The following is a 27400-nucleotide window of genomic DNA, read 5'->3' on the forward strand; positions in this document are numbered from 1 at the left end:
TCAGCCCATTCAACTGCCCGTATAGTGGACCTTTGTCCTATATAATATTTATATACCTGACCGGTCTCTACCAGCCTGGTTAACAGCCGGTATGGTTCTCAGCCCATCCGACTGCCCGTATAGTGGAACTTAGTCCTATATAATATTTATATACCTGACCGGTCTCTACCAGCCTGGTTAACAGCCGGTATGGTTCTCAGCCCACCCGACTGCCCGTATAGCCCGATTGATCTCAACCAATTCGGGGTGACACGCACACATAACACGTTGCAAGCACATGCAACCCACATTAACATATTGGGAAGGGGAGGAAACGTATAGCAAACCCTATGCGTGATCCTTCACATGCTAAGAATAGTCCTAAGGGGTTCATACTCCTTTCACCTAGGTCAGCGGGATACCAATTCAACTAGCATGCAATATATAATACTCATACAACCTACGAACGGTACCCGAAATATCAAACTAGACATAGGCACGATAGACGGAGTCCGTTGGGACACCTCGGGGGTCGGGGAAACATCAAAAGGGGAAGCCAAGATCCCCAATTGGGGTGCAAACCAGCGGGTAGTCGATGGGTGAGGGATCACCCGCCGGCTGCCCGCCGGCGGTAACAAAACCGGGCAGCGGGTGCCCGGCGGGCAACTGCCCGCCCGCCGGCTGCCCGCTGCCGGCGTTGCCCAAGGAGGCCGCGGGTAGGTGGCGGGTCCCCTACCCCCCACTGACTCTTTTCATCAAGAAACGCCCCGGGAACCTTTGTGGAACCCGAAACCATGCTTGGACACTTTCAAGCGCAATTGATAACACACGTAAACAATTAACGGATCAAAATCAGGAAACAATCGGCACATAACCTATCATGCTTTTCTAAACATAATAAACACCCAATCATGCGAATTCCCACCCAATATACCAAGAATAATTCCATACGATACAACCTAGGGTTCTAATCACTTTTATGCCAACAAGAATTCGATTCGTCTTCTAATTACAAGATTCGGTACAAATAACACATAAGTACCAAGAACGCCATACAATTATCAAGAACAACATATAATTATCAAGAACTCTACGTAATCGTTAAGAACACCATAATTATCAAGAATCTCCCGATATCAAGATCACCCATGGAATTATCCCATCAGTCATCAATAATAACATCACAAATCATCAATACACAATAATATGGGGAAATCCTACGGGGGAAATCATAGCTATGAAAATAGGTTTTGTTGAGACATGGGTTACCTCTTAGCCTTAATTAATTCCTTGGCTATAAAGGGTCTTTCTTTAAGCTTTCTTGCTTTCTTGATTTCTTCTAGGGGGATTCTTGGAGCTCTTTGGGGAGGTGGGGCGTTATTCTTGTTGGGGGGTTTCTAGGTGCCTCTTAAGTCCCCTATTTATATATTTAGGAGTCCTAGTTGGGAACTAATATTATGAGCTTGCTAATTCTATTTCTTTTGGAACTAAGGGTTGGGTTTAGGGATAAGGGCCCGTGGACTATGGTGGGTCTTTCCTAATTAATTATTGTGTTTTAATTCTTTCTTTTGGGTAAATGATTAAATGATTTAATTGATCTTAGGGGTCGTAACACGGGGTGTTACACTCTCCCCCCCTTATGAGGGGCTTCGTCCCCGAAGCCCGGTGTGTTAATCCACTCTTTCACCCCCGGGCATCCCGCATCTTGGCCTCCTGGTTAGGAACGTGGCCCCACGTTTTTGCCTTAGCTGGGGTAGACTAGGTTTCTGGTGGTTTGTGATAGAAGGGTTTTAGGTCTACCTTGGTCTCCTGCTCCTGAGCTGGATGCCCCGCGAGTGCCCAAGGTGGCCTCGATCGCTGCAACCCTCTGATCTAGTGCGCGTGTCGTACGGATCAGGGATGAAAATCCTTCCTCCATGATTTGGTTTTGTCGGTTGAGCTGCGCGAGTATGCGTTCATTGATTGAGCCCTCGTTTTGCTCCCTTGGATTTCCTCCTGATCGTGGTTGCACTGTTGGGTTGGGTTCGTCTTCCTCCTCCTGGTCCTCATGTCCCTCCAAATCTCCGCAGTCTTGCATGGCTCGTTTGAGCTTTTTGTTGGAGATGTCCAGCCGGTCGACCAATTCCCTTCGCTCTTCCTCGGGTTTTTGGCAAATTTTTTCGAGGGTGAGGTAATGTCCCCCTTCGGTGTAGTAGATGTCGTTTGCGGCGGAGGTTTTGGGCATTAAAAACCATGCCATTTGCGGTCTTGACCTCCGTGTGGCTTAGGTCTACCCCCTTTTTCTCCATGATCCAACTTAAGATCATCCCGTTGGGTAGGCTAAGCCGGTTGTTTGACTTGCAGAATTCTATGTGTTTTAACATGAGTGCCGGCAGGTTGAACTTGATTTTATGTTTCAGGAGGTAAGCAAAGGTGCACTCCAAGCATCCCACATCCTTGCTTTTGTTATTGGTGGGCAAGAGGCTATCGGTTACAATCATAACCAATATCTTTTGCTCCGCCGATAGCCACTTTCAGTTTGGTCGAGTGGCCGAGGTGAACCCGTCCTCCTTTCCGAGTAGGTACCCGAGGTAGTCCTTGTACCCCATAGTTTGGGTATCAATCCACCCCTTCCGGTCATAGTTGGACATACCCGTGGTGGTCAATTTCAAGAGCTTGGCCAAACGGCCTTCGGAAAGCATAATTTCCTTGCCACGGACCTTGGTGGTGATTTCTACTTTGTCACCCCGTTTGGTGGCCACAAGGTGTTGGTAGAATTCTTTCACCAAGTCGGGGTATGTATCCCCTTTGATGGCGAGGTAAGTATCTAAGAGCCCTTGATGTTTAAGCATATCAACCAATTCCGGAGAGAATTGGTCGGGTTCAAGTGCTTTACCTCCAATTACGGTGTAATCGGCATTGCTCCACTCCGGGGTGCGGATTCCGAGGGGTTTCTTTGGCATTTCGATGGGCGTCACTTTTCCGGCGACTTTTTCCGGTGGGTCTCCAGCGTGATTCTCCGGCGAACCCTTTTTTTTCCGGCGATGGTTTTCGCGGCTTTGCGAGGGCGGCAACGGTGGGGCGGAGTCCAGACGTCGGCTCGGTGAGGTGGGTGAGGGTCTCCGCTGGCGTGGGGCGTTGGTGGCAGCGGGTGGAGCTTGGGCAAGTGCCGGGTGGCGTTTTGGCGTTGCGGGCGGTCTCCGGGCGAGGTGACTGGGCGGTGGTGCAGCGGCGCAGGGTTGACGGAAGGGGGTCGGACGGCGGCGGCGTTCGGCTGGCGGTGGCGCGAGTGGCTGGGGGGTTTTCTTCGGTGGGGTGCGGCGAGGAGAGTGAGAGAGAGTAGGGGAGGAAGAAGGAGAAAGGGAAGAAGAAGAAGGGTTTTTGATTTGGGGATTTTGTGGGTTTTAGGGATTGTAGGGGCTTTAACAAGGGAGTGTTCCCTTGAGGTTTTAAGAAACACCTTTAGTCTAGTAGTCAAGACCTTGGTCTTGTAAGTGGGAGGTTAAGAGTTCAATTCTCATTGGCAACACTAGGCTCTTTGATGATGGGGCCCTTGTCTTTTTCCTTATTTCGGCTTCTAGTGGTGAGGTTTGGCTAGTTTGCAAATAGAACCGAATTATGAACTAATCTTTTATTTATAATATTTCCAAGTAATTAAGCTAAGTAAGTAATTCTACCACGAAGGTGATTACAAGAAATTGCCAACCTAACCTAGGCAAAATTCGTCTTCTTGGCTTTCTCCCATGGGGTTTGCGTGGTCCTCGTCTTCTGGGCTTAGGTTCCCCTCCTCGAGATCGCTCTCGTTCCCGAGATCGGCTTGAGTGCGGCTCATGACGAATATTTTTCCGAGAGTGCCGTAGTTTCCTTGATGAGTGGTGCCCCCATGTTGTCCCATGGTGGTAGTGCGTGGCCTTTGGGGTTGGGTGCAAAGGAAGGCCTTGTGTCCTTCATATCCGCAGTTGAAGCATCGCAAGGGTTTGCCCATGCAATCCTTGCCTCTATGGTTCTTGTTGCATTTCGGGCAAGGAAAGCCCCTGGCGCTAGCGTCGTTGTTCTCCCGAGGTGGCCTTTGGTTGGTCGGGTTGCCGGGTCTCGTGTTGGTGTCACTTCTTGTTCTTTTTACTGGTGGCGCCCCTCCTCCGGGGCTCCTCTTCCGCATTTACTCCTGAACCCCGCGTTGGAGTAGTTGGATTCGGTAGAGATTGGCGGCACTGGAGTAAGCCTCGTTGAGAGTCCGAGGTCTGCTTACCACTAGTGCTTTTCGGGCTTCAAAGTTGAGGCCCGATACGAATCTCTCTATTTTGGTTACCTCGGTGGGGACAAGTTCGGGTGCGAAGCGTGCTAGTTCAAGGAATCGTTTGTGGTATTCCATAACGGTAGCTGTCCCTTGTTTCAGATGGAGAAACTCCTCGTACATGGACGCTCTCACGTGTGTTGGGTAGAACCTCTCTCGTAGTCGTGTTTTGAGTTGTTCCCAGTTGAACCCCGGTTCTTGTTGGTAAGTGGGACCCTCGTGGATCCACCAGAGATCGGCCTCGTGTCGGAAGTAGAACGAGGCTATCTCCACGCGGCGTTCTTCTGGGCATTCCACTAACCCGAGGATTTTGTCAAGGGTTCGGATCCATTCTTCCAGAATTACGGGATCCTCCTCTCCTGAGAATGTGGGTGGTCGGTGGTTAGAGACTTGTCGGGCGAAGTCGGTGTTCGCGTTCGACGGAGGTGGTGGGGGCCTGTCGCTGCGGAGAGCTACGTTGCTTAGTGCTTGGGCGACTTGTGTTAGTTGTTGTAGTGTTTGGGTTAGGGGGTCGTGCGCGGCGGGTTCTGGAGTCCTTGATTGTCTTCTGTTGGGTGCCATGATGTCGTCTTCCTGGGTCAATGTTTATAAGAACGTTAAATTGGGGCTTGGTGTCCTTCTTTGTGATAAAGGGGGAAAGTTTTCTCCAGGTAAGGGAGTTTATGTGTAGGTTTCACAATCTCACCGCGTGTCCTAAGTTTCCTGAATCTTATGTTCCTAGATACTTAGAGTTCGAGCCTATTGTCTTAAAGTCCGGTCTTAAGAGTCTTATCCTAGGGTCAAACTTAGGCTCTGATACCAACTGTAACACCCCAGATTTTCAAGATATTTAAAACTTATAAAATAAAGGTGAAATCTCATTAAATCCCAAACAGAGTACGAGTGTACAGGGTGCTATGCCACACCTGAGCTAGAGAACTCAGGTGCACAGGCTAACTAACTAATGTCTCAATGATATGAATGCATAAACATGGCACGCAGGCCGAAAGGGAAACTAACTACTTCTATGTTCCAAGCTCTAGCGCACTCCAGTGACTTAATCTTCTGTGCCTGAAAGCCAAATATATCTGTTCAGCGAGAGATGCTGGTAACCCACTCCAACGCGTTGAAATACAATACATATAGAGATATATATATAGATATACGAAAACCATTTTGAAGCATGAAGATATATCCTATGAGACTCTAGCTTTTAAAACCGGGAATGACTCGACAGACAAGGCTAGACACAAGCGATAGTTATAACAGGCGTATACAATCCTCCACAGGCAAGACAGATAGAGCTGAGCACAATTAATAATCATAACCCAATGTAAACAATCCCCAGCATAAATCTCTTAGTCACATCCCCCAGTATACTCATAAACACAACTCCTCCATATCTCATCACATAGCACACTTTGTTGGCGCCACAGGACCAATCGCATGCCCATACATGAGGGTCAGCGCATATAGCTCTGACACAGCCCCGCAGCACCCTGCCCCGTCTCACATTACGGAGGAGCCGATCGCAACCGACTGATGGACCTTTGTCCTACATAATATTTATATACCTGACCGGTCTTTACCAGCCTGGTTAACAGTTGGGATGGTTCTCAGCCCATTCAACTGCCCGTATAGTGGACCTTTGTCCTATATAATATTTATATACCTGACCGGTCTCTACCAACCTGGTTAACAGCCGGTATGGTTCTCAGCCCATCCGACTGCCCGTATAGTGGAACTTAGTCCTATATAATATTTATATACCTGACCGGTCTCTACCAGCCTGGTTAACAGCCGGTATGGTTCTCAGCCCACCCGACTGCCCGTATAGCCCGATTGATCTCAACCAATTCGGGGTGACACGCACACATAACACGTAGCAAGCACATGCAACCCACATTAACATATTGGGAAGGGGAGGAAACGTATAGCAAAACCTATGCGTGATCCTTCACATGCTAAGAATAGTCCTAAGGGGTTCATACTCCTTTCACCTAGGTCAGCGGGATACCAATTCAACTAGCATGCAATATATAAGACTCATACAACCTACGAACGGTACCCGTAATATCAAACTAGACATAGGCATGATAGACGGAGTCCGTTGGGACACCTCGGGGGTCGGGGAAACATCAAAAGGGGAAGCCAAGATCCCCAATTGGGGTGCAAACCAGCGGGTAGCCGGTGGGTGAGGGATCACCCGCCGGCTGCCCGCCGGCGGTAACAAAACCGGGCAGCGGGTGCCCGCCGGGCAGCTGCCTGCCCGCCGGCTGCCCGCTGCCGGCGTTGCCCAAGGAGGCCGCGGGTAGGTGGTGGGTCCCCTACCCCCACCTACCTCCCACTGACTCTTTTCATCAAGAAACGCCCCGGGAACCTTTGTGGAACCCGAAACCATGCTTGGACACTTTCAAGCGCAATTGATAACACACGTAAACAATTAACGGATCAAAATCAGGAAACAATCGGCACATAACCTATCATGCTTTTCTAAACATAATAAACACCCAATCATGCGAATTCCCACCCAATATACCAAGAATAATTCCATACGATACAACCTAGGGTTCTAATCACTTTTATGCCAACAAGAATTCGATTCGTCTTCTAATTACAAGATTCGGTACAAATAACACATAAGTATCAAGAACGCCATACAATTATCAAGAACAACATATAATTATCAAGAACTCCACGTAATCGTTAAGAACACCATAATTATCAAGAATCTCCCGATATCAAGATCACCCATGGAATTATCCCATCAGTCATCAATAATAACATCACAAATCATCAATACACAATAATATGGGGAAATCCTACGGGGGAAATCATAGCTATGAAAATAGGTTTTGTTGAGACATGGGTTACCTCTTAGCCTTAATTAATTCCTTGGCTATAAAGGGTCTTTCTTTAAGCTTTCTTGCTTTCTTGATTTCTTCTAGGGGGATTCTTGGAGCTCTTTGGGGAGGTGGGGCGTTATTCTTGTGGGGGGGTTTCTAGGTGCCTCTTAAGTCCCCTATTTATATATTTAGGAGTCCTAGTTGGGAACTAATATTATGAGCTTGCTAATTCTATTTCTTTTGGGACTAAGGGTTGGGTTTAGGGATAAGGGCCCGTGGACTATGGTGGGCCTTTCCTAATTAATTATTGTGTTTTAATTCTTTCTTTTGGGTAATTGATTAAATGATTTAATTGATCTTAGGGGTCGTAACACGGGGTGTTACACCCTCATTCGAGGCGACTCCTCTTGGTTTTTTCACGGAAACGTCTAAGGGTCTGGGCCCTTGTTCCCTAACTTTTCTCGCTGAGTCCCTCAGTCGAGGCGACTCCTTAGGCTTTTTCTTTCTCAGAAATGTTTTGGGGTCAGTGCCCCATTGTTTCTTTATATACTCGCCGAGTCCCTCAGTCGAGGCGACTCCTCTTGGCTTTTTCACGGAAACGTCTAAGGGTCTGGGCCCTTGTTCCCTAACTTTTCTCGCCGAGTCCCTCAATCGAAGCGACTCCTTAGGCTTTTTCTTTCTCAGAAACGTTTTGGGGTCAGTGCCGCATTGTTTCTTTATATACTCGCCGAATCCCTTAGTCGAGGCGACTCCTCTTGGCTTTTTCACGGAAACGTCTAAGGGTCTGGGCCCTTGTTCCCTAACTTTTCTCGCCGAGTCCCTCAGTCGAGGCGACTCCTTATGCTTTTTCTTTCTCAGAAACGTTTTGGGGTCAGTGCCCCATTGTTTATTTATATACTCGCCGAGTCCCTCAGTCGAGGCGACTCCTCTTGGCTTTTTCACGGAAACGTCTAAGGGTCTGGGCCCTTGTTCCCTAACTTTTCTCGCCGAGTCCCTCAGTCGAAGCGACTCCTTAGGCTTTTTCTTTCTCAGAAACGTTTTGGGGTCAGTGCCCCGCTGTTTCTTTATATACTCGTCGAGTCCCTCAGTCGAGGCGACTCCTCTTGGCTTTTTCACGGAAACGTCTAAGGGTCTGGGCTCTTGTTCCCTAACTTTTCTCGCCGAGTCCCTCAGTCGAGGCGACTCCTTAGGCTTTTTCTTTCTCAGAAACGTTTTGGGGTCAGTGTCCCGCTGTTTCTTTATATACTCGCCGAGTCCCTCAGTCGAGGCGACTCCTCTTGGATTTTTCACGGAAACGTCTAAGGGTCTGGGCCCTTGTTCCCTAACTTTTCTCGCCGAGTCCGGGCGGTAGTTAACAGTAATTCATACTCTTTTATTCAAGTCTTTCAGTACCCTCGGGCCTATACATGGTCTAACCTTCTCTACTGATAGAATTTCTTCAAGTGGATGACATTCCATATTCGGTCCACGGGCTTGCCTTCCAGAGTTTCAAGCTTGTAAGTGCCGGCCTGGACCACCGCGGCAATGCGATAGGGTCCTTCCCACTTTACCGCGAACTTGCCTCCTTCCGTGGGCTGGCTCGCCTGTCGGTCTCGCAAGACGAGGTCGCCAACCTGGAAGGTTCGTGGGCGAATCCTCCGGTCGTAATATATTTTCACCGCTTGCTGATATTCGACCATCCGAGCACTCGCGGCTTCCCTTCTCTCTTCTAGGAAATTTTTCTCAATCTGAAGACTTTCTTCATTCTCCGTGTCGGAATAAGTGCGGACCCGGTTAGTGGGCTCGACCACTTCAATTGGGACCTTAGCTTCGAAGCCGTACGCGAGGGAGAATGGGCTCTCTCCGGTTGCTCGCCGCTGCGTAGTGCGATAAGCCCATAGGACTCGGTCAAGCTCGTCCGCCCAATTTCCTCCGATATCTTCCAATTTCTTTCGGATTCCATCAACTATGGTCCGATTCACATTTTCGACTTGCCCGTTGGCCTGTGGGTACGCCACGGATACCTTGGTATGGCGGATATCGTGTCGGCGGCAGAAGTCAGCAAACGCCTGGCAGTCGAACTGTCGCCCATTGTCGCTGACAATATGCTCCGGCAAGCCGAAGCGGCAAATCACCCTCTTCCATAGGAAGCGTCGGCATTGGTACTCGGTGATAGTGGCCAACGGTTCAGCCTCAACCCACTTGGTGAAGTAGTCGATAGCTACGACACAAAATTTCAGGCCACCAGGGGCTGTTGGTAGCGGCCCCAACAAGTCGATTCCCCACTTAGCAAATGGAATAGCCGTGGTGACCGGCGTGTAGAAGGTAGCCGGCCGAGTGTCCTTTCGGGCGAACGCTTGGCAAACGCCACACTTGAATATCCACTCGATGCAATCTCGCATCATAGTCGGCCAATAATACCCCTGAACGACTAACTTTCGGGCGAGCGTGTGGGCGCCCTGGTGCGCAGCGCAGATGCCTCTTTGAGCCTCGTCCATTATTTCTTCGGCCTCGGGCCTGAGCAAGCATCTCAACAAAGGACCTCCGAATGACCGTTTGTACAGTTGTCCATCAACAATTTCGAAAGAGGGGGCTTTTTGTCGGACCCTGGTGGCGACCCCCGGATCTTCTGGTAATTCGCCTGCTTCTTTGAATCGCCGAATGTCCTCTATCCAGAACATCTCGGGGTTTTTCTCCCTGTCCCATTCCTTGCCAGTCACCTGCTGGACTTCTAGTGTTGTTTCCTCGATACTCGATCGATCCAGCTCCTCCTTCTGGCAGATCTTCACAAGGTTGTCCGGTACTCCCTCCAAGGCAATCTTAGACAATATGTCGGCTTCTACGTTTTCTGCCCTGGCGATATATTCTATTTCGTAGGCTCCAAACTCTTTTAACATCTCGACCGCCCACTCTTTATATAAAGTCATCCGCGGGTTCTTAGCCTCACACGCGCCGGAGATCTGCCCAACTACCAACCTGGAGTCAGTCTTGATTCTCAATCGCTCGACTCCTAAGGTCTTGGCGAGTCGGAGACCATTTAGCACAGCTTCGTATTCGGCTTCGTTGTTGGATGTCGGGAACAAGTAGCTTAAGGCGTAGTACAGTCGGAATCCCTCCGGGGTGATGAGCATAATTCCACCCCCGCAATGTTGTCGACTCGAAGCTCCGTCCGCGTGCATTTCCCACCACTCGCCTAAATTGGTCTCAGTGGCGTGTTCCTTCTCTTCTTCGCTCGCCGTGCACTCGACCAAGAAGTCGGCCAAGGCTTGACCTTTTATGGAAGGTCGGGGTTGGTATTCGATCCCATACTGGGTTAGTTCAACGGCCCATTTCACCAGTCGGCCGGACGACGAAGGGTTTCTTAAGACGCTCCCGAGCGGTTGGTCAGTCAGCACTCGTACGGTGTGGGCTTGGAAGTAAGGCGCTAACTTGCGCACGGTGATCACCAACGCATATACAATCTTCTCCAGACCGGTATACCGCAACTCGGCGGCCTTCAGAGAGCGGCTTACGTAATAGACCGGGTGCTGAACGCGTTCCTCTTCTCGGACTAGCACCGAACTCACCGCCTTAGAGGAGGCGGCTAAGTACAAAAATAAGGGCTCGCCTGCCTGGGGAGTAGACAATACCGGAGGTGTTGAAAGATATTGTTTCAACTCTTCGAACAACTGCTGACACTCGGTGGTCCAAGCAAATCCTTCCTTCTTCTTCTTCATGGCCTCGAAGAAAGGCACAGTCTTATCCGCTGCTTTGCTCAGGAAGCGGCTAAGGGCGGCCAGTCGGCCAGTCAACCGTTGCAGGTCTTTTACGGTGCTGGGAGGCTGCATGTCGATGATGGCCTGCACCTTCTCAGGGTTAGGCTCAATACCTCGCTTTGTGACCATATAGCCCAAGAACTTTCCACCTTGCACGGCGAAAGCCACTTCTTGGGATTCAACCGGAGATTGTATCTTATCATCACTTTAAAACAGTCGGCCAGATCTTCCGCATGCTTGCTCTCTTCTCGGCTCTTGACGAGCATGTCATCGACGTACGCGGCCATTGATTTTCCCAGCAAGTGCTGGAACAGTCGGGCCACCATTCGCGTGTAAGTGGCTCCAGCATTCTTAAGCCCGAAGGGCATGACTCGATAGCAATAGACCCCGTCCGGTGTTAGAAACACGGTCTTTTCTTCGTCTGCCGAGTGCATGAAACTCAGCAAGGCTGACCCGGCGGTCTCATCAACCAAATAATCAATTCACGACAATGGGAACGGGTCCTTAGGGCAAGCCTTATTGAGGTCGGTATAATCGACGCACATCCGCCACGCCGGGGGTTTTGGTACAAGAACCACGTTTGCCAGCCACTCCGGGTACTTGACCTCTCAGACATGTTCGGCCGCTAGCAGCGTGCTTACCTCCTTTTTTACGAATTCTTTCCGATCGTTGGCCAGGTACCGCTTCTTTTGTACGACTGGTCGATGCCCGGGATCTACGGCGAGTCGGTACGATATAATGGATCGATCGACACCGGGCATGTCCTCTGGACCCCAGGCGAAAACCAGCCGGTGTTCCCGGAGCACTTTTATGATTTCTTCTCTCACTTCCTGAGGGAGACCGATTCCAATTCGGACTCGCCTGTCCGGTTGCCCAGGATCAATCTCGACTTCCTCCAATTCAACAGCCGGCTCAGGGCGAGGTATCATTGTCTTCTTTGGGGGCCTCTCCGTGATCTCATGGACCTGCATCTCACGCTTGCCCATCCCTCGGCAGGCTTGCAGGTAGCAATCTCGAGCGACTTTCCATCGCAGCGCACCGTACCTATCCCATTCGGCGTATTGAATTTCAGGCAGAGGTGCTCGATTGAAATCAGAGCTCCTAGATCTTCCAGACCCGGTCGGCCGAGTATAGCGTTATGCGAGCAGGCCAGGTTTACCACGATGAATTTCATACTGAGTTTCTGAACGTCTGGGTAACTGCCAATCTCAACTGGTAGAGTGATGGATCCTTCGGCCTCTACCGAATCCCCCGTAAAACCGGCGAGTGGTGTTTTCACGGGATTTAGCTGTTCTCGGGTCAACCCCATTTTAATGAAGGTCTCCAGGTATAGCACGTTGACGCTGCTCCCGGTATCGACCAGGATTCGGCGAACGACTACCCCCTTGATATCCATGGCTATAACCAATGCGTCTCGATGCGGCGTCTCTCCAGCCGGTAAATCTCTATCGGTGAAAATGATAGGCTCTCGGCACGCCTTCTTAGAATTCTCCTCGCGCCCGTACACTGTCCCAACATATAGCTGTCGAGCCCAGGCCTTTCGAGTGTTTGCTAAGTTTCCACCTTCCGGCCCGCCGACTATCATGTTGATAACCGGCTTTTGGCGCCACTGGGCCTCGTCCTCTTCAGATGCTGACTGCTTGCCCCGTCCGCTCTCGGCGGCGGCGACGGGATCCTCATCCCCTCGATTGGCCGACCTCCGCCTCCATTGATTAGGAGGCGGGGTTCCTTGTTGGATGATACCCTCCATGATCTTCTTTAGGTAAAAGCATTCTTCTGTGCTGTGGGTGTAAGATTTATGGTAACGACAATATTTAGAGGTCTTACCCGTCTCTTCGTTCGTCGCGCGATCATCAATCGGCGGAGGCGGAGGCGGAGCGACCGCTTGTATCTCATGCACCGGCCGTTCAGGAGCCGGCCGGTAAGGGTGTGCGACGGGCCGGTCATATGGCCGCCTGACTTCGGGTCGTCGGGTTACGTCCGGGCGCCTTTCCTTGGTTTCGGCTCGCGTTCTCTTTCCATTAACGGATCCGCCGACTTCATGCTGCCGTTTGTGTTTCATAGCCTGCTCTGTGTTGGCCATATGAATGGCTTCGGCGTAGGTTGCCGGGCGATTGTCCCGCAGATCTCGGTATAGCTGACCAGATCGCAGGGACTCGATGAAGAAGGTGAGTGCCGTCTGGTCCTCGACCTCCTCTATAGACTGGATTTCTTTCTGCCAACGGGCCAGGTAAGTTTTTTAAGGACTCGCCTTCGTCCTGATGAATGTCGCCTAGGTGTGTCAGATCTTTTTGCGGTTTGATATTAGCGGCATAGTGGCTCATGAAGCGGTCCGCTAGTTCTTCGAAGCTACGAATCGACCCCGGCCGCTGCGCCACTAGCCACCTTTGTGCTGGGCCTTTTAAGCTGGGCAAAAAGGCGCGACACATGACCGGGTCTCGAACTCCCAAGACCTGCATTTTGGCTTGGTAGCTCAGCAAGTGCTCTCGAGGGTCGCCAGTCCCATCGAACGTGGCTTGCTCCGGGAACTTGAAATCACCCGGTATCTTAAAGGCCATGACCTCGTCCGAGAAGGGTAAGGCGGTTAATAACGTACGTCCTGGGGATTTTGCTTTTCCTTCCATCTGCTCTTTCAGGTTTCGCACTTCTTGGACTAAATTTGCCACCTCGACCCTTTCCCGAGTGTGGTTTCCTGTCGATTCCGTGCTCTCACCAACCTCGGACTCGGCCGGTTGGTCATGGTTGCGGACGGGCCGCTCTATGCGACGAGCCTCAGTCCTCGTTCTTCTGGTACGGTTCTTCTCGCGTGCAGTTTGGCGATCGCGAGTAACTAACGGGGCACGACTGGGTTCCTTCCGACCCAGTCGTTCTCTTGCCGACTGCCGTCCGGCGCTCGGGCCCAACCAAGAATGAATGGACTGTACCAGCTGGCTCTCGGCCCGGCGGTTCTGTAGCCGGTCATCGGGCCTATGAGATGGCTGCTGATTGCGAGTGACGGACTGTTCTCTTACTCCTCGGCTCGCCTCGGCACAGGCACGCCCAATCGCGCGTAGTTGCTCAGGCGTGAGCTGCACCTGAGGTGGCTGTTGATTCATCGGTGGTGTTGGCGGCGGCGTTGTCTCGTTTTCCCGGCTCCGAGTGTTTCTCCGATTCAACTGATTTCTCAAGTCCGCCCCCGTCTGTTATCGTGTCGGCTCAATTGTTCCTCACTTCCTGCCATGTCAGGAGCTTTTCTGATTCGACTGAGATTCTTCTTGTCGTTTCTTGAACTCGCCTCGCTCAGGAGGACACGTGACTCTTAGTTTCGACCCCCACGGACGGCGCCAGTGATGGTTTTTGAGTTTTCAGGCCCAAGGAGGTCCAACACAACCTTTAGCTGGAGGATACACCTTTCAATAAAATGTGTGTCAAAAGAAAGAAAGTGCTTGTTTAGAATCTCTTCTATTCCCTCTCCGGGTCCTCCTTCGTGTCTACCTTCTACAAGAGTGGAGGAGCCTTTATATAGCGGCTCCTCCCCCACTGACTTGAAGGCCCTTAATAGCCGACTTCAAGACTAATTAAAGTATCGAGCCGTTGGTCGCCTTTACTGAGTCGGCCAACGGCTCTCTCAAGCTCGTAACAGCCGGACCAAGTCCGGCCTTTTAATTCCCTAACGGTTCCTGTTTAAGAGTCTCTTTGATGATCTCAACGGCTCCTTGAGCCGAGTCTTTCTCTGGGCTTGGGGTCTGGCCGACTCCTCGCCCTCGGCCCAAGCTCCTGCTGGGCTCTTCTTAGCAATCCTGAGCTAGGTCCCCGTACTTGGGCCTGGGCCAATTCCTGGACTCGGCCCTAGCACCCTCCGGGCTTCTCCCTATGCTAGCCCACCTTTCCTGCCTTGGGCTCTCTTCTTTGGCCCAATCTTTCTTGGGCCGGGGTCCTCACCCCATCAAGTATTATTATTATTATTATTATTATTATTATTATTATTATTATTATTATTATTATTATTATTATTATTATTAGGTCATGTGACATGCTAATCTAAACTGTTATTCTTTTCAAATATATTTTTACCAACGGTTGATATAATTTCCTGGTCAAATCCGCTAATATAATCCGCTAACTGCTGATTGTCAAACAAGGACATTGCGAGGTAGTTTTCCATTTCAATTTGTTGTGTGATTTGAATACTCTCTTTGTCAACAAATCTCTCAAGTAGTTAATATGATTGGCTTAATTATAGTTTTTAAAATTTTTCATGGTATTAATAAAATACTTGGTAAATAAATATATAGCATTATTTTGTATTATAATTTTGATATTTAATAAAAAAAAAACTGCACAAAAAAAAATAATAGACAATATAGTGAATATAATCAATTGATGAATTTGAATGTAAATAATTTTTTTTTTACATTGGAGAAAAAATAAAGACAATATAACTAATAAAATTATTATTTTTAATTAATTTATTGATAATTTTTTTTGAATAAAGACATTGTAAGGACAATGTAGTGAATATAATCAATTGATGAATTTGAATGTAAAGAATTTTTATATTGGAGAAAAATAAAGAAAATATAACTAATGAAATTATTTCTCTTATTTAATTTATTGATAATGAATAATTTTTTTTGAATAAAAACATTGTAGACACATAATTCTAAATTAAAGAAATGCATATGTATTATTTTTTTGTTGTAGCTACTAAATTATTATTTAATTTAATAAAATTAAAATAGAGTACTAATTATGCCAACTTTGATTGAGATGAGGTTCAAACCTAAGACCTTTTTTATTGAAATCAATGAGTAAGTTAACGGTTAACTAACAGAAATTAACGGAAAATATAATATTTAACGGAAAAGTTAACGGAAAATTATAAAATTAAGGATAAATTAGTAAATCTCAAAGAAAAATTAAAATCTAATCAATCTGAGCCATTCATTTGATTAAAAAAATCAATCTGAGCCATTCATTTAATTAACAAATTTGACCGCCATTTTTTCTACCCATTATAGGCCTAACTCTCTTGGGCTCTTATTAGTATACTAGTTTTTTACGCGCATTGCGCGATTGGGATAATACCCAATGTTTTTTTATTTTATTTTAAATAAGTACTTTAAAGTATATCAAGGTAAGATTATATTGGAATTGTTCATGCATAGATAATTGAATGTTGAATTTGCGTATTTAAATAGGTAATTCTAAGTTTACAATTGCAAGATAATATAGTCAAGAATGATTATAATTGTCAATAAAATAATTTTATAGGTATGGTTGAAACCAAATACGGGACATAAGGGAGAGCAAATAAAAATTAGGGCATAAAATATTAAATATATACTAATATTGAAGAGCTAACTGCTGATTGCCAAACAAGGACATTGCGAGTGAATTTCACACTTCAATTTGTTGTGTGATTTGAATACTCTTTTTGTCAGTACATCCCCCATGTAGTTAACATGATTGGCTAATTATAATTTTTTTTATTTTTTTTAAACAATTATTATTATTATTATTATTATTATTATTATTATTATTATTATTATTATTATTATTATTATTATTATTATTATTATTATTATTATTATTATTATTATTATTATTATACTGTTAGGTCATTTTACATGTTAATCTAAACAGCTCATTTTTTCAAAGATCTTTTTACCAACCGTTGATATAATTCGTTGGTCAAATCCGCTAACCGCTAACTGCTGATTGTCAAACAAGGACATTGCGAGATAGTTCTCACTTTAATTTGTTGTGTGATTTGAATACTCTCTTTGTCAACAAATCCCTCAAGTAGTTAATATGATTGACTTTATTAATTATATTTTTTAAATTTTTTCATGGTATTAATAAAATACTTGGTAAATAAATATATAGTTTTATTTTGTATTATAACTTTGATATTTAATTAAAAAAATAGTGCACAAAAAAGATAATAGACAATGTAGTGAATATAATCAAATTGATGAATTTGAATGTAAAAATTTTTTACATTCGAGAAAAATAAAGACAATATAACTAATACAATTATTTCTCTTAATTAATTTATCGATAATTAATAATGTTTTTTAAAAATAAAGACATTGTAGGGACAATGTAGCGAATATAATCAATTGATAAATTTGAATGTAAAGAATTTTTATATTGGAGAAAAATAAAGACAATATAACTAATGAAATTATTTCTCTTATTTAATTTATTAATAATAAATAATTTTTTTTTTTTGAATAAAGACATTGTAAGCACATAATTCTAAATTAAAGAAATGTATATGTATTATTTTTTGTTGTAGCTACTAAATTATTATTTAATTTAATAAGAGTAGTAAAATAAAATACTAATTATGCCAAATTTGATTGGAATGAGGTTCGAACTTAAGACCTTTCTTATTGATGAGTAAGTTAACGGTGAACTAACAGAAATTAACGGAAAAGATAATATTTAACGGAAAAGTTAACGGATAATCATATTCATTAAGGATAACTTAGGAAATATTAAGGAAAAATTAGAATCTGATCAATCTGAGCCATTCATTTGATTAAAAAATTTGACCGCCATTTTTCTACCCATTATAGGCCTAACTCTCTTGGGCTCTTATTAGTATAGTAGATAATAGATATATAGTAGATTAAAAAGTTAATTTTACTAAACACTTCAAGCATAACAGCTGGCTTAACAACTTTCCAGTTTTCAGCTCCTAGCTTATAACTTTTCAGCTTTCAACTCCTTTTAAGCTTTCAGCTAGTTTTGCCAAACATAGCCAATTTCGGCACTAAAACAATAATTATTGACAAAAATTTGAAAAAAATTAAACAATGTGAACCAAAACTATTATTTTACTAATAGTCATAAGACCAAAATTGGTATTTTGCTCATCGGTAAATACATTTTTCATGTACAAACTTTATCATAACTTGTAGTTGATCAAAATTTACAAGTAAAAAATCCTGTTCCATAACGTGTCTTGTAAGAGTGCATAATCCAGTAAAATTTCACCAAATTGATTCAAAAAAAGACCAAAAACTAAAATTAAAAAATAACAAACCAAAAAACAAAACCAAAGTTGCGCACACATGCAGTGCTGCCTGCCTGCATCTCCACAATTACAAAACTTGACACTATGAGGTTTTTACTTTATTTCTCTATTTTTCTATTTCTCCATTTTTATAATTTTCTTTCTCAAATTCTCCAATTTTCAAATTTCCATTCCCTATTCCTCCCATTTGTCATTTCTCTAATAATAATAATAATAATAATAATAATAATAATAATAATAATAATAATAAGAAGGAGGTTGAAATTAGCCACACAACGTAACTTGAAAATGCAATTTGGTCACTGAACGAAAAAAAAAAAAAAGGTGCAATTAGGTCACTGAACACTCCAAATGTATGCAATTTCACCTGATAGCATGTTACCATCAATTTTAACAGGTTAATTGCTTACGTGGCAGCTGAGTTGGCATTTTTAATAATTTTTAAATACTTTTTAATAAATTTTAATAATAATTTTAGAGAAAACAAACGACGGGATTTATATTTTTTTAATTTTTTTATTTTTAAAATTTATTAATCAAATTTATTTAAAAATATTTAAAAATTATTTTAAAATGTCAACTCAGCTGACACGTAAGCAAGTAACCTGCTAAATTGATGATGACCTGTTATCCCGTGAAATTGCATACATTTAGAGTGTTCAATGACCTAATTGCACTTTTTTTTTCATTCAATGGCCAATTTGAACCTTATTCCTAATAATAATAATACAATAAGTAAAAGATAATTATGGTCCTAAACTTACAGTGGCACGGACTCCATAAAAAAAAATCAGACAATTTGTGGACACTCTTATTGTGACGAGGACAATTTTGGTCTTCGGACTATATTTCTGTTATATGGCCGTCTGAGAGGAGGGCAATTGCGTCAAATCACTCTCTCGTCTTCTCCAACCTTCAATTCTCTGTAAGTTCAACTTAATTTTTTAAAATGAGATTTCAGTATTAAAAGTTCTGCGTGCTCAATTCCAAGTATATAAACCTCCTCTTCATCTTCTGTAACCTTTCCCCGCCTCCGAACTCCTCTTTCAATCGCTCTTACCCTATCACGGCCCCCAATGAGTACTCCCTCTTCTTCGCGAACTGCGCATCGGAATCTAAGGTTTCCATGGATGTCCGTACCGAGCTCTACAACCTAGATGGCCGGGTTAAGGACTATCTCTCCGCGGGTCTCACCCAGATCCCTACTCTCTACTTCGTTTTCTCCCTAGTTTACTTCGGATTTCTTGCTTTCTGGGTGTACATCTGCTACACCAACAAGACTTCGGTCCACCGGATCCACCTCCTAATGGCGGGTTTACTCATCATGAAGGTCTTGAACTTGCTCTGCGCCGCGGAGGACAAGCATTATGTGAAGGTGAGCGGAACGGCTCACGAATGGGATGTGTTGTTCTACATTCTTCAGTTCATCCGCGTGGTCTTGCTCTTCACGGTTATCATCTTGATTGGAACTGGTTGGTCGGTCCTGAAGCCGTTCTTGCAAGAGAGGGAGAAGAAGGTGTTGATGATAGTGATTCCCCTGCAGGTTTTGGCCAATGTGACATTTGTGGTGATTAGGGAAACCGGGTCTTTCATCAAGGACTGGGTTACATGGAACCAGGTGTTCTTGATGTAGATATTATGTGCTGCTGCACAATCATCTTCCCCATTGTGTGGTCGATTCGGTCTATGAGGGAAACATAAAAACTGGTGGGAAGGCTGCCAAGAACTTAGCCAAATTGACTCTTTTCAGGCAGTTCTATATTGTGGTGATTGGGTACCTGTATTTCACAAGGATTGTGGTGTTTGCTCTAAGGACCATTGCTGCTTATAAGTACCAACAGGATTGTGGTGTTTGCTCTAAGGACCATTGCTGCTTATAAGTACCAGTTGGTGGCCAATGCTGCAGAGGAGATTGCGAATCTCGCGTTCTACATAACAATGTTTTACATATTTATGCCGGTTGAGAAGAATCAGTACTTTGCTCTTGATGACGACAAGGAAGAAGCTGCAGAGCTTGCTCTTCGCGATGAGGAATTCAAGCTTTGAAGTTGGAAAGGAATAGCCATGGCTAATCTCATTTTGTGGCTCTTAACCCTGCAATTGTGAGTTGCTATGTGACTGTTGAAGGTTGAACTTACAGAGAATTGAAGGTTGGAGAAGAAGATAGAGTAAATTGACGCAATTATCCTCCTCTCAGACAGCCAACTAACAAAAATATAGACGGAGAACCAAAATTGTCCTCGTCACAATAAAAGTGTCAACAAATTATCTACTTTTTTTTTATAGAGGACTAAAATTGTCCATACTACTATATAAGTCTAGGACCAAAATTATCTTTTACTTTAATACTTGTGGTCATTTGTTGTAATGTTGTCCATTTTCATTGTGTGTATATAATGATCAATACTAGATGTATTTTTGTCTTTTGAATATTTATTCAATTTTTATTAATTTAATCCAACATTTGGAATAATTATTATTATTATTTCAATACACCAATAAAAACCTTACACTAAATAAATTACAACCGATTATAAAAGATAAAAAAAATTACACAATAATAACATGTATAAAAATACAAAAGTAAATCTTTTAAATAATAAGCGTACATTTTATAAAAATAAATATCATCGTCTGTAGAGGCATAAAAAATCTATATTTGAATTTTGTAATTACATCTAAACATAACATACAAAAGTGAAGAAATCATCTGCAATTTGCAATAATAATAATAATAATAATAATAATAATAATAATAATAATAATAATAATAATAATAATAATAATAATAATAAAATTATAGTAATAGTAGTAATAATAAGAAAGAAATGAAAAAGAAAAAAAAAAAAAAAAAAAAAAAAAGGAAAAGAAGAAGAAGAAAGAAATGAGGGGAAAAACGAAAGGGGCGAGAAAACAGAAAAAGAAAAAGAAGAAAGAAACTGGGGAAAAACAAAACAAAACAGACGAAGGAGCTGCAAGCAAGAATTGACCGCAGGACCTCACGCACTGTTCATCCGTGATACTGTTCCCCACTTTCCCCGTGTCATTCCTTATCTCCATTTGGAGAATGTTGTCTCTCCAAAATTATACAAGGAGTGAAAAAAAAATGGAGACGAAATTAAAATTGAAAGAAGAAATTTAGTAAACATTATTTTTTCCACTTCTTTCAATTTTCTGAAAAATTCTCCATTCCTCAAAGTTAGTAAACGATCCCTATACAACTAAACAAGCAAGCTGTCAAAAAAGGCTGAGTTATTCAATTCAATAAGTGATAAAAGCCAGATTCTAAAGGAGTGGAGCCCAGTCGATTGATTCTCAACCAACCCCAGCTCAGGTATCACGCTTTGCAGTGGGGCAGTAATAAAAGTCGACGGAATAAAAGATGACACAAAAGGATGCATGCACCATGCTTTATTAAAGTTGAATAAATGTTAGGCAACCATGAAAGGCGTGGCGTGGCACATATCCACCACCACCATCAAAATAACATCTAGTTCAAGATGTTCAAAAAAAAACATAGAGGCTCTCATCTGGCTTATTTAAATTCTCATCTTATCAAGAACTACAAACCAAAACTCTAAGGAAATGCTACCACTTCTCAAGACGGTCCAAAGCCTCGTCCTTACTTGGATACGGAAGCCATATGGCAGATCAAATCAATCACACGGGTACTGCAAGACATGAAGGTGAAGTTAGCATCCAAACTAGACATTAGGCTAGGCTAGGCTATGCAAAGAAACATTAAGAAGAACAATCGTTTACCTGTAGCCCCACTCGTTGTCATACCACGAAACAAGTTTGTGGAAATTCTTGTTCAAAGCAATTCCAGCCTTAGCATCAAAGATGCTGGACCTGCAATTATTATACACCAATTTACACTCGTCAAATGCATTCCATTCCACAGACAACAGTATCTAGATACAATGCAAGAGATAAGGTGGACGAATTATTCACCTGTTATCACCAACGAAGTCAGTGGACACCACATCCTCATCAGTGTAACCAATGATGCCTTTCAGTGGCCCATTTGCTGCCTCCCTGAAGATAATCAAGTTTGTATACAAGTAAATGAGCAATGTCCGAGCACTAATTATATATTTTAGTGTTGTAAAAATCGGCCTAGGCAACCACCTAGGCGCTAAGCACCCCTAGGCCAAGGCAAAAAAGGGTGTAGGCAGGGTTGCTAGCCGGCCGGAACTTTTTTTTAATTGGTTTTCCGCTCAAACAAACATCATTTGAGCGGAAAATTAGGTGGCCACCTAGGCGTTAGGGGGCCGTGCCCAACTAGCGCCTAGTGCCTTCAGTAACAATGATATTTCCAAAATATTTAACTGCCAGCTTCATTAATTCCACAAGATATCAAAAAGAGCTTACTTGATAGCCTCCTTGACCTCATCATAGGAGGCTTCTTTCTCGATTCTCACAGTAAGATCAACCACAGAAACATCTACAGTGGGAACTCTGAAGGCCATTCCAGTCAACTTTCCATTAAGGGCTGGGAGTACCTTCCCAACAGCCTACATAACAATGCATGCAAATTAACCAAAGTGATCGAATGTACCCATAATAGCATTTATTGAAACAACCAAACCGGAATAAAAATTTAACCATTCCCACCTTGGCTGCTCCGGTACTGCTAGGAATGATGTTGAATGAAGCAGCTCTTCCACCTCTCCAATCCTTCATGGATGGACCATCAACCGTCTTCTGAGTAGCTGGAAAGCATATGAACGGTTTGATATCCCATACAAACAATAGTCCAAATGAGTAATAACATAATACATGACATAAACAAGTACAACTACCAACCGGTGATGGAGTGGACAGTAGTCATCAGAGCCTCAACAATGCCAAACTTATCATGAATGACCTGCAGACAACATAAAGGCAACATAAGTCAGAACAGACCACAGAAATCCACTAACAAATAAAAAGAAAGCTATTGGAGCTTTTATGTAACCTTGGCCAAGGGAGCAAGACAATTAGTAGTGCAGCTAGCATTGGAAACAATGTCAAGCTCGGGCTTGTATTCCTTCTCGTTCACTCCCACAACAAACATTGGGGCATCCTTGCTAGGAGCAGATATCACAACCTTCTTAGCACCACCCTTATCAAACCAACCAAGTAGATAGTTTAATTACTCAATTATATATATACAACAAACTTGAATTCAATTATCATTAAGTGACTAATTTACCTTCCATTCAAATAATCACAATTTCAATGAATAAAAATACAATAAACAAATACTTATTTGAGGCATCTAAACAGCCACACATTAAAAAAAAAATTGCAATAACAGATTCAGGCCAAAATTCTTTTCAAGATCACTATCAATTGGTTCTTCTACAAATCATTTTACTAAAACTATGACAAGTCTATGCAGATTAAGATAGTCAGATAGGCTGCACAATATCGCATAACCTAGCTTGATTTCAAAATTAAAAGTAGGCCTAAAGACAAAAAGGAATGAAATGAGATGAATATCAAACCTTCAAGTGAGCAGCAGCCTTGTCCTTGTCAGTGAAGACTCCAGTAGACTCCACAATATAGTCAGCACCTGTTTCACCCCATGGGATCTCTTCTGGGTTTCTGAAAATCCATAGATCAAGCTCATCACAACAATTTTTCAAAGAAAGAAATCTTAAAAAAAAAACAAAGACCAAAAATCCCAGATCTGAAACAAGCACACCATTCCATACCTGATCCCAAAGACTCTAACTTCCTGTTCACCAAAAAGAAGGGTCTTTTCGTCCTTGACCTTCAGTTCCTTGTGCTTCCATTGACCATGTACTGTATCATACTTGAACATGTATGTCTACCACAAAAAACAAAAAACCCCATATATATATCTTATAAGCCTAAACAGATCCATCGACCCATATTTGAAAAATATAACACTACATCATAAAGTCACCGAAAATGAAAAAAAAAAAAAAAAAAAAAATACCATGTACTCGGTGGTGATGAATGGATCGTTGACAGCGACAAGCTCGACATCTTCTCTCTGGAGAGCAACCCTGGCAACCAACCTTCCAATCCTTCCAAATCCTGAAACCAAATCAAGAAAATCACCGTAAACATCCCTTCTTTTATTGGCCTCACTTCTCTGCAGAGAAAAATCAAAGGAATTGATATAAGACGGGAAAGCAGATGGCACCGTTGATTCCGATCTTGATTTTCGCCATGGCGGAGTTTAAGAGAGAGAGAGAGAGAGAGAGAGAGAGAGAGAGAGTTAGTGCGGCAGTGTGGTTGGATACAGAGGAAGGGTAAAGCCGTGGCTGTGTATTAAAAGGGTTTGGATGCGGTGTGTCACGTGACAAGTGGTCTTACTTTTCTTTTTTTTTTTTCTTTAACGTTTTCTTAGTGTCTTGTATATATTTCGAATAAAAAAGAAAAATTCGCCCACTAGAATATTCCAGAATAAAGGTATCAAATCTACATCTACAAAAACAATACATACATACAATACACAAATCTAATAAGAGCCAATAAAGTTAGGTCCTTAAAAGAAAATAAATACATACAAATACAAATATATACAATAATAATAAATCTAATAAGATTTAATAAAATTAGACCCTTAACGAAAAAAAAATATTGATATAATTGTTTGTTAAAATGAATGGTTTATATTATTTTGATTCTAATATTTTTTTATAATTTTTTTTTTTTTTTTTTTTTTGAATGTTACTAGCTCTATTACATTGTTCTTATTTACCCTCTATTATATTATTTTTTTCCCTTAAATAACTCTACATCCTGTTAGAATAAACTTTATTAACAAAACATCCCGTTAACTATTTATAATTCTTACCTAACTCATTAACTTATATAAGAAAGGTCTTATGTTCGAACCTCATCCAATCAGAGTTGACATAATTGTTAAACATATTATTTTAAAAAATACAATATAAAATTTAACATAAACTTTGATCAAATAATTAGCCCGACTAAATACATAGCATTTAAAATTGAGCATCAAATATTATAAATCAGGAATCTTGAAAATCATTTTTGATACTGTTTATACTGAGTGGTATATTTATACGGTCGTAAGTAAGGCTCGGATCTCTTACGCGGGTCGGGAAGGTCCGGTCTTGCCTCGTCCTAAAAGTCCCCTCCAAGGTGCATTTAATGCGCTATTTATAGGGTCAGAAAGGTGGGTCACGCCGGGCCTCCGGCATGTTAGACACGTGGTGGGCATGCACCGGGTGTTACCTGCGGCCGTGTCGACGTCTGCCACGCGGCGCTAGAGGTCTGACTCTTCCTCCCCTCTGGCCGAGAGTCGTCCGAGGGCCTCCGGTCGGGATCGCCCAGCAAACCGGTCACTTCCCGGCGGGTTCTTCGAGGTGTCCTGCTGCCCGGGGTCGACCGTGTCTACTGACCCTTACCGGTCGGCCGGTCGGGAAGGGTAGGGGCTCACTTCCAAGGGTCGGGTAGTGACCCGGTCTCGATACGGTCGGGCACCGGGCGTACATCCTTAGGGTCGAACATATATCCCTATCACATAGCCCCCCTGGCTCGGGGCCAGACGGCGCCTTGCTGGAGGAGGAGCGCGAGCCAAGGCCATGGGGGAGTGTGTCCGGGGTTGAACTCTCATGGATCGCGGATCACCTGCACCCGCATCACGGGCCGTTCTTGGACAAGGCGAGGCACGCGTCAGTTGCGCCGTCCCTCGCGATACGAGCCCAAAAAGCGGGACGCGAGGCGTTTCTGCGTCAGCTTCTCGCCCCTATAAATAGTGGCTTGGCTGGGGTCCCACTACGCTTTCCTTATTTCTTGCCAACAACCGGACGTTCCCGACCGGCCATCCCAAATTTCAACGCAGCTTCTAAGTCTTCTCAACCGGTAAGTGAGTTCTTCTTCTCTTTCCCTTCTCTCCTTATCTTTATGATCCTAGAATCGTTTAGGCCCTTAGAGATAGGTCGGTCGTTGACTCGGGCGTCTTTTAAGTGGGGCATCGGCGTCTGAACACTACTTCTCCCCCTTGAACTTTTAGGGGCGCAAGCATGTCGAGTTCTGACAGCCAAAACTGCTCGGCACGGGATTACGCAGCCGGCAGCGACGATGGGTCGGCGAGAACGGAGTCCGAAAGTAGTTCATCCCGTCATTCCGATTCGGCGAGCCACGGCGGTGCCCACTCTCCTCGGGCAGATGCTGATAACACGCTGGCCGTCGGGCGGACCGGTGGCAGTGGTGTACCGAGCGAAGCTCCCACGCCCGGTCACGCTACGGAGGAAGACCGGCCGCGCTGCGGGCCGAGCGAACAGGGTGACTCTGTCGGGGCGCCCGGTACTTCTGGGCAGGATCTCCCAAGCTATGGCAACGAGGGACGGGGCTTGCCGCCGGGCGTTATGGCCGCGGCCTTGGACCCTTCGCTGTCTCCCAGGTCGGCAGCCCAACTGGCTGACGACTTGCTATCTAAGAAGAGGGTTTTTTTGAGCAGCATGTCCGCCGAGAAGCACCAGAGCAAGCTCACCAAGAAGGAGGCCGAGGACGCTGCTACCATCTTGACCGGGCAAGTGCTGTTCAACACCCGGAGGTCCCAAGGGACGGTCGTCGAACGGACGCAGGGGCTTTGGTTGGGGATGCACCTGGACTCCATCAAGACTCCCCTGTCCTACCCGTTCAGCCCCTTTCTCCTCGCCTTCATGAGGCACTACGGCGTTCTCCCGGGCCAGATATGCCCTAATGCGCACCGGATTATAGCGTGCTTTCCCCAGATCTGCGCCCGGCACAGTTTAGTCTGCACTGTCGAGCTATTCAACTTTCTATACACGGTTCATCCGCTCGCGGCTCGGTACGGGGGCGGATTTCTGGCTGCTCAGACCCGGAGTCATCACTGCAACATCGTCAATCTCCCGGAAAACAATCGCGGCTGGAAGAACCGGTTGATCTCGATCGAGTATCCTTGGCGGCTCCCGGTTAAGAGGTCTTGGTCGCGCCACTTTACTGCGTGCAAGCGTCCCTCTCCCACTCGGGCTTTGAAGGACGCTGCGGCCAAGATTTCTTCCGAGTATTACGAGTTCCGTATCTTCAGGTCGGCCACTGAGTACGAGGAAGCCCATCTTGAACCGCCCCGATATGACGAACCGGAGAAGTACGTCCCTCGGCGTCTCGAGCTGACGGTTGCTGCGCCACCGGTCGCGTTGGCTTCCGATCAGGAAGGTCCGTTAGTGGATCGTTTACGGGCGATGGGACTTCTCTTCTGTCTTCCCCGTTCTTTCTTTTGGTAGGGGCTAACCAATTGTTACTTCCTCGCAGGTATGAAGCCCGGACGTACTTTCCAGACGGCTCCTTCGGCCGTTAAAGTTCCCCGACCCAAGGCCGCTCTTGGGGGAAGAAGACGGTGGCGCCCGACGCGCCTTTGACGGCCGTTCCAGTGACGTCCGTCCCGACGGCGGTTCCACTTGACACAACCGCCCGGGTTGACGAGTCGGGTCCGACCCTGAGCAGCGGGTCGGATTTGCAAATCATTAGGGCCACGGGCAAACGTAGCAAGGAGAAGGTGGGGGAGTCAGAGGGGGCCGTCAAGCGGGCACGCCGCCAAAGTCCTCCC

General features: G+C 44.7%; 2 protein-coding genes and 1 pseudogene across 2 annotated transcripts; 1 reads left to right on the plus strand and 2 right to left on the minus strand.

Annotated features, from left to right (window-relative positions):
• Positions 1-8498: 8498 nt before the first annotated feature.
• Positions 8499-12396, minus strand: LOC109162351. Its single transcript, XM_019311074.1, has 3 exons — positions 11971-12396; positions 11453-11776; positions 8499-11006 (listed from the first exon to the last, which is right to left on the minus strand). The coding sequence occupies exons 1-3, from the start codon at positions 12394-12396 to the stop codon at positions 8499-8501; spliced, it is 3258 nt and encodes a 1085-aa protein (XP_019166619.1).
• Positions 12397-12970: 574 nt separating this feature from the next.
• LOC109162352 lies at positions 12971-20044 on the plus strand (annotated as a pseudogene).
• Positions 20045-21217: 1173 nt separating this feature from the next.
• LOC109162365 (glyceraldehyde-3-phosphate dehydrogenase, cytosolic) lies at positions 21218-24120 on the minus strand. Its single transcript, XM_019311088.1, has 11 exons — positions 23999-24120; positions 23789-23889; positions 23541-23656; positions 23331-23430; positions 22799-22945; positions 22648-22708; positions 22456-22553; positions 22213-22355; positions 21793-21876; positions 21601-21690; positions 21218-21509 (listed from the first exon to the last, which is right to left on the minus strand). The coding sequence occupies exons 1-11, from the start codon at positions 24024-24026 to the stop codon at positions 21461-21463; spliced, it is 1017 nt and encodes a 338-aa protein (XP_019166633.1). The 5' UTR covers positions 24027-24120; the 3' UTR covers positions 21218-21460.
• Positions 24121-27400: the final 3280 nt, after the last annotated feature.

This window comes from Ipomoea nil, unplaced genomic scaffold (assembly GCF_001879475.1).
Source record: "Ipomoea nil cultivar Tokyo-kokei standard unplaced genomic scaffold, Asagao_1.1 scaffold2939, whole genome shotgun sequence".
NCBI lineage: Eukaryota > Viridiplantae > Streptophyta > Magnoliopsida > Solanales > Convolvulaceae > Ipomoea > Ipomoea nil.

Bases quoted from the DNA above. Each gene is read 5' to 3' on its own strand.
- LOC109162365 (XM_019311088.1), bottom strand. From the start codon at position 24,026: ATGGCGAAAATCAAGATCGGAATCAACG. The intron at 23,890-23,998 runs GTGCCATCTGCT...ATTTGGTTTCAG, and splicing joins AATCAAGATCGGAATCAACG to GATTTGGAAGGATTGGAAGG. The intron at 21,691-21,792 runs GTGAATAATTCG...TAATAATTGCAG, and splicing joins GACTTCGTTGGTGATAACAG to GTCCAGCATCTTTGATGCTA.
- LOC109162351 (XM_019311074.1), bottom strand. From the start codon at position 12,396: ATGATAGTCGGCGGGCCGGAAGGTGGAAACTTAGCAAACACTCGAAAG. The intron at 11,777-11,970 runs GTAAACCTGGCC...CGTGAGATGCAG, and splicing joins TCAGTATGAAATTCATCGTG to GTCCATGAGATCACGGAGAG. The intron at 11,007-11,452 runs GTAAGCACGCTG...AGTGATGATAAG, and splicing joins AAGAATTCGTAAAAAAGGAG to ATACAATCTCCGGTTGAATC.